We start from the raw sequence: 14,611 nt of genomic DNA on the forward strand, positions 1-14,611 counted from the left end.
GTAACATCAAGATATGGTAGACAAAAAGCGCTATTTGCTAAAATGTCAATATTTAACCCTTAACCCTAACTTGAACTCTTAAGTTCATATTCCATCCACTTTTTATGCATGTAAGTTGGAATGACTGTGACACGCTTTTATCCAAATAGAGGTTGGGCATGCATTCCGTATTACAGTAATTTATGATAGGTTATTAATTAAAAATCATCCACCATCTTCTGGGCGGTTTGAGACAGCAGCTCGAATATACCGCTAATCGTCCACACTAGGGGGCGCAGGTTCCCATATTTGATTTGATTGTTTCTACGGTGCGTGACCCGCCTCGTGGTGACTTGTGGGTAAAGCACATTGTATTGTCCGCCATTTCGTTGCTAGTTTTGGATCAGTGAAGCCGAGAGAAAAAGAAAGGGGGAAAAAAAAAAACACACTACCGAGACAAAAATGCTTTCCGCCGCCCAGTTACTCGATGAGTTAATGGGCCGAGATAGGAACCTGGCACCGGACGAGAAACGCAGTAACGTGCGTTGGGACCACGAGACTGTAAGTTTTTGATTCATAAATGTCCTAAAAAGAAAGCGGTAAAGGTTGCCTGGCTGTAAAGCGGGCCAAGGCCGGTAGACTAAAAATGAAGGAACAGTATGCAATAGAAAATTCGCTTGCTAGACTACGCTGTCGTCGGACTTCGTACCATACGGTATAGAACACGAACGTGTTGTTATGTTTTCCTAATTCGTATGCGCCGCTAAGCATTAGTAAAAGTGAATGCAAATATGCAAATACAGTACTGCGGTACAGTGTGTCGCTTTCATTTGTGAGGGTTTTAGCACAGTATAAACAGGGCTGCCTTGTTCTGTGGGCTCAGGGCATTTCTTCCTGTAAGAAAAGAACGCTAAATGGCAGGTTTCAAAATCTGAAGTAATTGCAAACGAATTACACATTTTGTTCGCGAGATTAATTGACAGATACGTTATTACAATACAGTATAACTGCAGAATGTATTCATCATGGAGATGTCCACACATCGTTTTTATAAAAGCATGTTATGTCTTTGCTAGCACTCCTTTTTTACCGTTTTCACCCTTTGCACTTTCTCAGATTAATTGAATTGGTCGTTTTTTTGCGTGTTTCTCTAAGAACACCAGCAATTTGTATGCTATGCTTCTTTTTCAGGTATGTAAATATTACCTCTGTGGATTTTGTCCAGCAGAATTATTCACTAACACACGATCTGATTTGGGTAAGTGAAGATAGTCCCAGATCTTCCCACACTTCGTTTAGACGCTAAATCAAAGAAGAGTTTGTACTCCTACGGTTTCCATTCTGTAATGGAAGTCGTGTAAAAATAAATACATTTGGCAGCTAAGGATATTCAGTCTTAGAATGTATCGGATGGGTTATTCATGGAAGTCTTCTAGGCCACATGATATTGTCAGATTATATATTCATGTATTGTCAGTATATATATATATATATAATATATATATATAGATATATCTATATATCTATATAAGTAAAAATAACAAATACAGTAATATAAAAACAGGATTCAAGTTTTGCTGTCAGAAAACAGATGGTAGGTTGCCATTTTACAACCCACCATAAACCTTCACCCTGTTAAGCAGCTTGCATTTGAGCAATTACATATATTATGCAACATTTTTTTAGTTGCTGTAAACCAAAAGTGGAGTATGTTTATGAACATCACATGTTTACAATTCAAACACTGTGCAGTGTAGAGGTCATTCCACTGTTCTGCATACCCAAAGATCTGCTTGCCTAGATCCAACACTTTGTGCACTAGCATTTTTTTTTTTAAATAAAATGTGTGCTATTATGAGGAAATTTAGTCTTGTAGTCCTGTAGGCTTAACACAATGTTAGTAAGCTATAAGGTTTCCCAGATACTGCAACTAGTGTTGTACCAGTCAATTCAGTACTTGCAACTTCTTAAAACATCATGTAATTCATTGTTGCTGTTTAAGTTCTTTAGAAGATAAATGCCAAAAATAGCACAAAATATTTAGCAATGCATTCCACATAAAACCGCAGGAAAGACTTTGCTTTACATATGCTTATTATTGAAATTGTTTTGTGAGTCTGAATGCATAGATGTACACCCTGTTAAATTATTTAATTTGTTATATTTCAAACTTACAAAAATACATATTTTTTATTTTAAATAGGACCATGTGAAAAAATCCATGATGAAAATCTACGGAAACTGTAAGTCCAGAATTCCTTCCTACCTTTTCATTTTTATTTAACTGATGAAAAATGTTTGCATTAACCAGTGATTTTCTCTCACGGCAGATATGAAAAGAGCTCCCGCTTCATGAAAGAGGGCTATGAAAGAGACTTTCTTCGGTATTTACAAAGCTTGTTAGCAGAAGTCGAGCGCAGAATTCGCAGGGGTCATGCAAGACTGGCACTTTCTCAAGCCCAGCAAAATTCTGGGGTAAGTTTTGCATTGATTTTTAAAAAACACTTATTTTGGCAACAACCATATAGCTTTGTTTTTAAATGGTATGTCCCCACTTCGAAGTTTAAGAGCCAGAAATAGGTAATGCGTTCTTTTTGCCTCGTAATTACCGACAGTTAGCAGGGAAATACTTAAAGCTGCCAGTCACAGGACACATTGTGAGGCTGTCGGGCAACATGACCTTTGCACAGGGACATGACCATATACACCAGAGGCAACCCATATTCAGCGTCACATATAACTAGTTTCTGGGCAATGTACTTGTTGATATTTTCATCATTTTGCATTTTGTAATCCATACATTTAAACACTCAACATTACTCACAGTACAAAATTAAAATTGGCACGTAAATCAATTTTTTTCTTTTTTTTTTTTTTTTTGCATCGTCATTTTTAGATTTAATTATTTCCTGGTTGAACACATGTTTGGAGAGCTCTGATTGCTCAGTTTCCTAGACATTGCCAAAAACATAATCTGACTATCTTGCATTGGTGCTGTGTTGCTTTGGGTGCTTTGTGTTCTTATCAGTAATATCAGTTGTATTATTTATAACGCATCACAACACATGGTGTTTAGTGGCCATTAGGCATGTGAACAGAAGGGGTGAGAAAGAATATTAGATGTTTAGCCTAACCAATTTCACAGGCATGTGTAGCAGTGTCTGTAGTAGTATGAGAATTGGTTGGTGCAGTTTGCTATGTGGTGTGTATCTTCCTAGCCATGTCTAAAGCTTAATACTAAGTAAACATGTCACATAAATACAGTCCAATTTGAGTAATAAATGAAGAAAACTTTTACAAAGAATTTTGAAGCTCCTTTTTGGTAAACCCCCATTCACTAGCATCCAGAGCAAAGGCCAGTGCCTTACTCGTTCTTTTATGTGAGATTTGTACTTTGTTCAGAACTGTTCTAAATCTATTTATGTATTTTATAATTTTCCTCTCCTATTTGTTTAGCAAGCTCCAGGACCTTCAGGCAAAAATGAGGAGAAAATACAAGTTTTAACTGAGAAAATTGAAGACCTTCTGCTACAGGTAGGTCCTTTCCATTTGTATACCCACTGTAAAGAGATTCCAGTGTTTCCATGGCACATTTAAATATAATTTAAATACTGTTAGTGTTTAGTTTTCACTATCTCTTGCTACACACATGACCTTTTCTGGGTTTTATGTTGTTCTCTTACTGCAGTTTTTAAATGCCTGCTTAAAATGTTCAGCATTTCAGATCATTGCCCTTTAGACTCTTGAAACACTTTGCCATATTGGTCCGCTCATGACTGTGCATTTACATAATTAAGTGCCTTCTATAGCTAATTGTTTCAGTTTAGTTTCATTACAAATTTACCAGATTAATATGAAATAAGCTGTTTTGTGTAAACCCAGAGGGAATCATTAAATTGAACTTGCAGTCCATTTATATTCAGCTGAATTGTCTTGTTGAATTAAATCTAAATTGCCATGCTTATTACACAATGAGGTTAAATGCTGTTGGTACAAAAAATAATTAGTTTTTCAATTAGTTTGTGAAATTCTTGTATACCCTGTAGCCTTTTAGCTTCGTGGTTATTGGAAAGTGTGGTTAAGAGGTGTTTCTTCAAGTGAGATGTGAGGAGTAAAATAAGAACAACCATGTAATAAAAAGAAAGTAGTTTCATGAACTACAGTTTCGCAGTAATGACACTGATGTTACTAACCTGTTTATGGTCTAATTTCCTGGTTTGATAGATTGAAGAGCTGGGTTCAGAGGGAAGAGTGGAGGAGGCTCAGGGAATGATGAAACTTGTTGAACAGTTCAAAGACGAAAGGGAACTGCTTAGGTCATCAACTTCTGTAAGTATGCCTTGCAATGCATTTGTAGTATTTTGCAGAAAAGGTTATTACATACCTCTATCATTCATACATAGCTTTTAATTTTCATACAGTTAATAAATTTATATATTTAATTCTTACTTTTTGATGTGTATATATAAAATATTACTATGTGGAGTGGAAAAAGGCTGCTGAAGCTTCCCTGCAGTTACTTTTAGAAATTTAAACAAGAGGCTATGGAAGAATTTGCTGTATTAAAAAGTTACAAATTGTTTTGAAGAAAAAAGTTGGTTGCAAGGGGTCTTGAAAATGAAACCTGGAAGGAGACTGTGTACACTTATTTATTTTTATTTTTTTAGACAATCGAAAACTTTGCAGCTCAGGAAAAGCAAATGGAAGTCTGTGAAGTTTGTGGAGCTTTTTTAATTGTGGGAGATGCACAGTCCAGAGTAGATGATCACTTGATGGGAAAGCAACATATGGGCTATGCCAAAATCAAGTCTACTGTAGAAGAGTTAAAGGTGAGTGTTGCTTTAGTGTAAATGCTTCCAAGATTACCCTAGTGGGGTGTAAAAAAAAAAAAAAAAAATTTGAACATTCATAATCGGGGAGCCACATTCAGATTTTTTACTACCCTTCCCTTGCGCCATTGAGGTAGTGTTTTTACTGACACGGATACAATTTTAACTGCGCCATTCAAAAATAAAGAATCTTATGGATTATTTGTTTAACCATTCTGCTTATGTGATATATATATATTATGTGACATGCTTAAATGGTAATAGCTGGTATATTTTTCTTAAATCTGGCTTCTTGTACATTAATATGTTTTGACTAGATGACAATATAAAAATGAGTTATCTGCAATAAATTAACTCTATGTTTAATTTTTAAACTATTGTGTTATTTTATATACTGTTATTTTTGGCTTCAGAATTGCTATGGCATCAGTAAATTGCAGAAAGAAAAAACTAAACTACATGGACAGTGCGGTAGAAATTTTGATCACACCAAAATCTTGCTGATCTCGACAAAACTTATAAATAGTAATATATTCAATTAGGGATGACACAGTATCAAATTTTTATACTCTAGCTGAAGTAACTTAAAAAAAAGGATGGTGAGTAAGTAGATTCAAGAAAATGCACAGAGTCCTTTTCTTCAATCAGTTGTTAGGTTTATTGAAATATGCAGGGAATCTGGTCCCAGGTACAGGACAAACAGAATATTTGTTCTTACAATGTTTGCATGACATTAAATACCCTTCTGTATAGATGGTGCACCTCTTCTTTCTCTGACATTTAACCAATAGCAAAGATACAACACATTATTCTGTTACCATATATTTAATTTAATGTGTGTGTCTGTGTGTGTAGTCTTGTGTGACAACCTCTGAACTCAGTGCATTCTTCAAACCCCTGGCACCCCAAAAGGTCCATACAGCTAGTTTTTGTCATCTTCCTTGTTCATATCTTTCTGTTTTGCTTGAGACCCTTTGAGTCCAGTGGCGTTATCTCTTATTCTCCTTGAGAACCTTTGGGTCCAACTGCAGTCCCTGGGAGCCTTTTAGCTCCTTTATGCTTTGCATTCCAAAAGTCTTAGAGCCTGGCCCCTTCTGGTCCACAGCATTGTTATCTTGTCAGCTTGCAGTCAGTGCTGGGCAAGAAGCTTGTAGACACAAGGTCTCTATCAATTGTTAGCAGTACATGCAATTTGAACCAAACAGTCTGCTATCTGCAATATTAGTCTCTTTTCAGAAAAGAACACCAGTATAGCTCTGCCAGTCCACACGCGTAGCAAACTGCTAATCAATTCTCAATCCATGTTTTCCAACACTAGCTCACACAGGCTTGGCAAAATAATGCTGCTTTTTTTATTTCAAATTGCTGTGGAGAAACACCAAAATATTAACATTTTCTGGGCTAAGTCTGGAATGATAGGGGGTAAGGAAGTGACCACTGCAACTGAATGCCGCCTTCATCTTTATCAGTTTGGACGGCATCCTGTTCGTTAAGACAGGTTTTTAACCGGCGGTATGCATACCCTTGGGGATACTTCTAAGGGTCATAGGGGGTACACGGGATGACTCAGAATATTATAAATTCTCTATACCATGATCTATACTTATTTAATCTTTGTTTAGTAGGTCAAAGTGAATGACTAATGAAAAAAAAACAAACACAATCGATCGCGTCCACATTTTCCACCTGTACACATGCGTGGTTTCGATTGTGTGGATTTTCACTCTGATATATAGGTGAAGCAGGGGTCTGGTGATTGTGCCTAGAGAGCGGTCTGTACTGTTTTCCACTTTTGTACCAGTGAAGCAGTGTTTCTGTGTTTTTTAGAAGTATAAATGCTCTGGTAAACATAAGTAATCATCACAATACTCCTACCTTGACGTTTTTTGTTTATTACCGCAGCTGCATTTTATTAACAGCAATAGAGGTTGGTTGAATATGTGTTCAGTGTTTGATACATTTCTTGCCATAGAACGACAAAAAAACAGGGCGTGTCTCATAGCCCTATGCATTACAGAAACAACACGGACATAACAAAGGTAGCTGCTTCTGCAGCCAGTGCTCAAAGGATATCACAGACATTTGCAGAGCTTTTAGAGATGTTATAGTAATAAAATAATTACTTGGATCACATTATTGAGGAGTTTGGTGATGAAACGAGTGATCAGAAGAGGATTTATCAGTATGCACGTCTATAAAGAGGTATGTGAAAAATACAGCGAACAAGGAGTGGGGCATGGCTGGAGATACAGTACTGTGTCCTGTTGCGATTCAGTGCCTTTTAAACCTGTTTTACGCTGAAAAAAAAAAATTTAAACAGCGTGTGTGAAAATAAATTGGACCCGACGCGCCTGTCCAGTGCTGAATAAATTGACTATTCCATATGTTTAGTTATGTGTACGGTAACCAGAGAGCCCATGTCTCATATAAAAAACGTGGCAAAGTGAAGCCTTTCAATATATGCTATTGTATGATTTCAGCCATTTAACATGCACACATTGCCGTGCTTGTCAGAAAATGAAAATACTGTATTCAGGATTTGAAAATGTATGTGTACAAGTGATACTCTTTTTTTTTTTTTTTAAGTAACCTGCAATGGAGTTATCACATGTTAACAGCAACACTAAAGGGTTATTGGATTTATACTAAGCCTAATAATGTACACTATTCAGACAATTATCATAATAAAAAACAATCGTTGTCAGTTGTAGCCTCTCCCAAGTCAGCACCAATGTTACTGCTGATTCGAACGAGTCCTGCGAAGTGTGAATGGCATTTCTGACCTGAACACATTGTAGCCCAAATCAAAACGTTAGACAATTCAATCCCGTTGTCCAGCTTCCATGTATCATATCTGAGTATCCATCGGCACATCTTTTTTCCCTGCAGTCACAGCAGCAGACAAAACTATTACTGTGAGACTGGATATAAGGGCAACTAAATGTTGCATTCCAAACAAAAAAGCTGCTGTTTTATCTGCAGGTCTGGGTAACTAACATTTGTTTCACTGTCATCATGAAGCCAGATCAAGTTTTTTCCACTCTAATTTCATCTTAATTTTTTTTTCTTCATAATTCCTTTTTGTTATTAATGATTTGAACACTTTACTTTTGGCTTATTTGTGCAGTTGGTTGCTTAGTTGTTAAATAAATAAAAATTTAGCCATGTCGAGATAACAAGTATTATCAACAGCATTTAGTACATAGTCTCAGATGGGTTTGTAAGTTTGTTTTTTTCCAGCTTTTTGGCAGACTGACCCATTTTCTTGCATTCATAAAACAGAAGCCATGTGGACTGTATTATATACAGTTAAAATGTTACCCGCTAAGTTGGGCCTGTGCTGATTCATAACTACCGGCCAAACTGCGATCTCTACCGGGCCATCGGGCCATGGTTAATGTTGAACCATGATAATGTTTTTATATACATGTAAGTGTTTTTAGATGTTACAAATACAGTAGCATTTGTAAGGGCACTTTCAGAATATAGCTAAACCGAATTGGTGTTTACACACTTTTAAAAATCTATTTGTTGCAAGAGTGGCAATCTCTGCATCCTATTGTTGTTAATAAGGTGAAAACTTCATGCAGAAGTTGGCAAGTAAGAAAAGGTTGTATTGGGATGACTATTGCCACAGAATGAACTATAAAAGGAGTGCCTCGTCAGAAACCCCAGCTGATGGAGAATTGTTCAAAGTAACTATGTAATACATTTGCAAAATATAGTTACACTTTTTAGAGCTGCATAGCAGGATCACTGTGATTACTTTATTCATTTAAACTTGCTTGTAAGTTCAACACACTTCAGGATTTTGTTCTAATTGTTCAGTTGCTGCAGATTTTACTTTTAAAAATTAAAGGATATTTGAATGCAGAACATAGTTTTATTAAAATAGGTTATGCATTTGTAGCAACTTGGTGTTTCTTATGCAGTATTTAATTATTTTTCCTTTCCACTAGGACAAACTTCGCAGACGGTCAGAAGAGCCAGAACGTGATGACAAAGGAAAAAAAGAAAAAGAAGACCGAGAACGTGAGAGAGAAGAGAGAGAGAAGAAACGACGGGAGGAAGAGAAAGAGAAAGAGAGGGAGAAAGAGAAGGAAAGAGAAAAGGAGAAAGAGCGGGAAAAAGAAAGAGAAAAGGAGAGGGAGAAGGAAAGAGAGCGAGATAGAGATAGACGTCGGCGCAGTCATTCACGCAGCAGACACTCCAGCAGAACATCAGAGAGGCGGCGCAGCCGTTCAAGAGAACGCAAGAGATCCAGAAGCAAGGAACGGGAGGGGAAACCTAGCAGGTAAATCAAGCAATAACACCAACAGGGAAATGTGTCTTTGGGTTCAAGTAGATGTGTTGTGCTTTTGGTGTGTGTCACGCACAGGAGGCCATTTCATTCCGGCCTCTTGTCCACTTCCTTAGAGCTCATGCTGTTACATTGGGTTAGTTTGATTGCTTTTTGCTGACTCTTTCTAAAGCCAGAATGTCCTTTTTGTACAGTCTGAAATTAAGACATGAGACAATTTCTATATTTGCACTCTACACTTGAGTTACATAAGCAATTTCCTATCAGGAAAGTACCATCCATTTGATATTGGAAGCACACACTTTGTTTCTGGGATGCAAGCCTCTAAGCTGTATTTTGTTACCTTAACAGGAGCAGAGATAGAGACCGGCGCAGAAGCAGCCGGGACCGTTCAGAAAGGAAGCACAGATCCCGCAGCAGAGACAGGAAGAGATCGAAAAGCTCGGAGCGTAAATCTCACAAACGCAGAAGCCGAAGCCGGGAGAAGGATAGAGACAGGAAGTCAAAAGAAAAAGGTTAGAAGTAAAGCCTGCCGAGGCACTACAGGATTGGTGGTTGTACCTTAGGACAATATTGACTTTACTCCTTCTCCCACGGAAACCTGTGACTGTCTCAGATACATGGCAGCAGAATAAGCCCTGGAGCTGTTGGTAGTTATTGTGGGGGGGGGCGGTGTAAATTTTAAAGGTTAAAGCAGAAAAGTGTTATCTTAACATGCTTTATGTTTACTTTGAAGATTTGCCTAAATGAAGTATTTACACATTTGCCAGGAAACACAACACTGAGCGCACAATTTCTTCCACAGTACAAACCTGTGCGCTGTCCTAATACTGTGAATTGGCTAAAGGAGTGGTATCCATGCTTAAAATATATTTTCTTTTGGCTGTAGTGACCTATGATGTCGGGGTTTTTTTTGGTTTGTTTTAATTCTGGATACTAAAATATTTCAACTTCTTACACGGTGTATAATTTCCATTTATTTAGTGCACGAGTTTTTTGGAAACAATGTATTTGCTGATTTAATTGTAGATCGAAGGGATCCTGATGAGAAGAAGAACAGCAAGAAGTTGAGTGGTGATGAAAAACAGGGTGAAGTTTCCAAGCCAGAGCTAATGGAGGTTGATGCTCCAAAGAGTGAGGTCAATGGCACCAGTGAAAACATACAATCTGAAGGTGACACTCAGTCCAATTAAAACTGATCTGATATGACCTCAGATCAGGCCGAGGTAAGTGCATTCTTCTAATGGTGGCTAGGTTTTTTGTTTTTGTTTTGTTTAATAGTGCAGCGTAAGTATGCACGGATGAAGATGGAACTAGCCCGATGAGAAGAAATAGAAAAAAACATACCCAGAAGGGAAGGACAGTGTAGTCCTGCCAAATATGTGGAGGTACCTTATTTTGTCGGCTATTTTATAACTAAAGGAGATCCCCCAAAACTTTTGTGCCTCTACCTTTTTACTGTAGCTCAATTTTAAAATGTTCTTTGTAAAATGTTATCTTCACACCCACTCTACAGTGTCTCTGGTTTATTCCATAGTTAATTTAAAAACTAAACTTTTTTTTTAATTTATTTATTCGTTTTAACATTTTGATCGAATTCCTATTAATTACCATTAGAGGCACATGTATTATATATACTCTTGCTATTTTTATTTTTTAAATGACAAGGATGTTTGCAGTTTTTTGCTTTGCCTTGCATTCTAATGCAGTTTGTTCTGTAACTCGAGAGCCAGTAGCACTGGATTGATGGAAGTGTAGGGTTTATGAATTATTGCAGCTGACTTCCATACCTCACACAGCGTTGGTGTTGTGAGCGACCCATGAAAAGCCAAATTAAAAATCAAGGATTCTGTCAAACTGTGCAGGTACTCACGCCAGGTACTCCTTTCTCTACCCACATCCATGTTTGAATGCTGTTGCCTGTAAACTTTAAGCTTGCTGTTGTGTATTTTGTTTAATAGAATTGTTCAAAAGGTTTTTTTTTTCTTTTGTTTCTGTGTACAACCTGTTAATGCATTATCACCATGAAGTTATTTTCAGCTGTATGTAGGGGTACAGTGCTGCCAAGAATTAGTTTGCTTAGAGTAATGCCAATTAAGTGGCATAAAAAAGCAGCTTCTTATTACACATTCAGTGCATTCAAGCCTTAAACTGAGGTATGTGTTACATTTCTCCTGCAGTGTGGGAAATAGTTAATAATAGACAAATATTTTAATGCTGTGGTGGCGACCATAGTGATATAAAGCTGAAGCCATTCCATAACAAAAATACATTAGAAATTGAAAGGTTGAAAGACTGTAAGAATTGATTACCAGCTAATGTGTGTATTGGCTTTTACATTTAAGTATTAGAAAGAACAATTGCCAACTTTTGTATTTACAGCATTTTGCCCTTGTGTCCTTTGAGTAAATCAACCTGTCTGTTTTCTGCGTTTTTAATTGTGTGGTTTCCTAACATTGTCACATTGTAGGATGGAATCCGTGAAGTCTACAGGAGGAAGAGCATGAAGACAGTCTGACCTGAAGTTAGGATGTCGCTGCTTAAAACAAGGTGAACAAGAGCTGTAGTCGCCCAGAAAAAAATAAAATGTAAAATAGTTCAGCTGCCATTTTCAAGCTCATTTGAGGACTGGTCACATCACTTTAATTGCAAAAAGCTTATTTGCTACAACACATACCACCAATAAGTAAATTTGCTATTTAATTTGTGTAATTTCTGTTTTACATGTATTTAGAAACAAACAACAATTACTTGTACATGTGGCTTGTTCAGTTTGTAACTTCAGGTTCTACTTTAGTCATTTTAAGACCCCACACTGTCTGTTATGTTTGTGTACAGTGTTTGGATGGAAACAATTTTTTCTACTTGTTTCCCCCTTTTTTTCCTTCATGCAAGGTATAGTTCAAAAGGCCTTTGGATCACTTCTAGTTTTGAAAGAAGTGTGAATGAGTTTCTTTTCATTTTGTTGATTTTTAATAAGACCTGTATCTTCATGTTGATTTATGAATTAAAAAAATAAATTAAAAAAGTTAGTGCCACAGCCCTTATTTTTTTTAATCTGATGCGAGTCTTTGAGTCTCTATTCAAGGAGGTTTTGCGATGCTTGTTGTCAGTACTCCAGAAAATCTGCATATTAGGAGAAAATCTGCTCATGCTTTTGAATTGCTGTTATACTTGGTGCCTTAAAAAAAAAAAAAAAACTTTTGCCATTTAAACTTGAAATAAGAAAGATAAAAATGATTTGTCTGTGGAGAATCTGTAATCTTTGGTGGGTAGCAGTGGATGCATCCCAAGAAATATCACACTCTTACTTTTTAGAAGAAAGTGATTCTACAGATGAAAAGAAAAATGGTCTGCTGATTTACTATATAAGCAATCATAAGTATCTGGCATGGGTAGAACAATACTGCGGCCACTGATTAAGTTGATCAAGGGCTTTTGCCTATAAAAGGTACCGTGGAAAAGCTCACTGCATAATTCCCTCAATGTGATACACGTGAGTTTATTTTATATCTGGGTGAAGCATGCTGTTGCTACTTGCTACAAAACATTTGTGTGTGTTATTGACTTGTTCATACAGTAGTCCTGTTCTTGCTGCTCTGGCAGAAGACAGTTGCCTGAGGTTATGAAAAATGAAGAATTGGGTCAGTTCCAGTAAGACTATCAAGAAACCCTGGAGATTTAAGTAACTTTTTAACTTAATCAATATACTGTTTTATATATATATATATATATATATATATATATATATATATATATATATATATATATATATATATATATATATATATATATATATATATATTTTTTTTTTTTTTTTTTTTTTTTTTATTTAATTACCTCCACAGTTGTTAAATGTTCTAGGCTTTTCACAAGTGTTAACTAGTGTTGGAATAAGAAAGAAGATTGGAATGTGGTGGGCTGCTTCTTTGAGTCCAAATAAGTATAGTTATTGAAGATAAAAGTTCTGAATTGCAAAGTTACAACCAGACATCTTAAAGATTACATGGTGACAACAGTTTGCAGTATCCTCTTTCCAAGCACGGATCAGAGCAGTACAAAGAGCTTTTCAGTAGTCTTTCTGATTTTTCCTTAAACCAATCAGAAAAAGACACACGTCTCATCATTTGGTTAACTGTCCATTTGTCTTAACCCTAGCTTCAAAGTATCTGGTTCAATCCAGTTTCTCTTAGAAGTAGCTAGTTTCCTAAGAAAACCTATTTTATATCTAGTTTGTAAGATGTTTAACAATATGTTGTTACCTCTAACACACAAAAATGGCCCACCCTAAAAGGCAAATGCCTTTCATGTTAGAACTGGACATCAAAGGAGAGGCCAACACCTTTTTCAAAATGCCTTGGAGGTCAGCCTTGTCCTAGCAAGGACAAAATGACCAGAAAGATCTTTATCAACTTAGTCTAAGGAATTTAACCAGAATCTGACTTGATCTTTAATGCACTATACGAGTTGTATTCTATTACCAAAAATTCATGTATATCTAAATAAAATGTTTTAGCAGCTATCTTTTCAGTTAAATAACTGATCTTAAGATCATGCTATCCCAAGTTATGAATTTATCAAAAGTAATCCTGATTTTCGTTGTGTTACTCAACGAAAATACATTTGTCACATAGATTCAAAACTGGTGAGTAAATTACTTGCAGCATCAATTTTCCAGCCCTTCAGTTAGTTTAATAGTATTTCCAATCAAAACTATTTTACATACTGGGTCCAAGAACCTAACAACTTCTTTAAGTATTTTAAGGCAGTAAAATGGCCCTGTGGACAAGCTTTGAAGAGAAGTTGCAGAAGCAATGATATGCATGAAAGTTAAACTGAGGAAGTATTGTTACTTATCAGATCCCTTAAATTGCTCAACTGAAAAAAGCTTAATGGTTTAGAAAGGGATGCATTTACAACAATAAAAGTGACACTTTTAGACCTTTTTTGTATGTTTTTCTTTAATAGACACTTGTACTATAACAAAAGAGAAATAATTACAATTTGGTATTCCTGACAGTATTCAAGTTTTTACAGATTTGCATTGGTATACAAATTCACCTCATACTATGCAAGAGTATTTTTCCTAAAGAAATTAACTAAACTGAGCATCAGAGGAAACTTATCACTTATATTTGGATAAAATTCACTAAATGTGATTGAAAAATGATAAACTCTGTTTTAGAGCAGGTGCAGTGAGCACCCAACATGGCGAGCCACAGTACACTGCCCTAGTCCAGCCTCCAACATGGCTACTGCACAAAGGCGCTGCTCTCTTGACAGACGTGGCATATTGTTTTGTTTTTGTTTTTTTCCCATGATTTTCTTTATTGCTTTTATTCAAGCTTACAATTCAACAACTGAAATCACTCTATATCGAGTGTCCAATCAACTGTCACTAATTAGGTGATTAAGTGCATATGCTTCAGTCATAGTCACTCAAGAGTCATGATCAAGGATGAATGATCGAGTGATTAAAAAGAAACCAAAAACATTTCATTAA

General features: G+C 36.3%; 1 protein-coding gene across 2 annotated transcripts; it reads left to right on the top strand.

Annotated features, from left to right (window-relative positions):
- The first annotated feature begins 293 nt into the window (after positions 1-293).
- Positions 294-12,280, top strand: LOC121296450 (luc7-like protein 3). 2 transcript variants are annotated; one of them, XM_041222039.1, is made up of 11 exons: positions 294-540; positions 1,171-1,237; positions 2,183-2,222; positions 2,310-2,454; positions 3,436-3,513; positions 4,204-4,308; positions 4,647-4,808; positions 8,768-9,102; positions 9,460-9,623; positions 10,138-10,334; positions 11,579-12,266. In XM_041222039.1, exons 1-10 carry the CDS (start codon positions 442-444, stop codon positions 10,299-10,301), a joined length of 1,359 nt encoding a protein of 452 aa, XP_041077973.1. In that variant the 5' UTR covers positions 294-441; the 3' UTR covers positions 10,302-10,334; positions 11,579-12,266. The 2 variants fall into 2 exon arrangements, with proteins under 2 accessions (XP_041077973.1, XP_041077972.1); XM_041222038.1 differs by having other exon boundaries at positions 10,138-12,280.
- The last annotated feature ends 2,331 nt before the right edge of the window (positions 12,281-14,611 follow it).

The sequence above is a fragment of the Polyodon spathula genome, chromosome 21, assembly GCF_017654505.1.
Source record: "Polyodon spathula isolate WHYD16114869_AA chromosome 21, ASM1765450v1, whole genome shotgun sequence".
NCBI lineage: Eukaryota > Metazoa > Chordata > Actinopteri > Acipenseriformes > Polyodontidae > Polyodon > Polyodon spathula.

Coding starts and splice junctions, on each gene's coding strand:
- LOC121296450 (XM_041222038.1), top strand. CDS start 442: ATGCTTTCCGCCGCCCAGTTACTCGATGAGTTAATGGGCCGAGATAGG. Junction 541..1,170: donor TGCGTTGGGACCACGAGACT/GTAAGTTTTTGA, acceptor CTTCTTTTTCAG/GTATGTAAATATTACCTCTG. Junction 4,809..8,767: donor CTACTGTAGAAGAGTTAAAG/GTGAGTGTTGCT, acceptor CCTTTCCACTAG/GACAAACTTCGCAGACGGTC.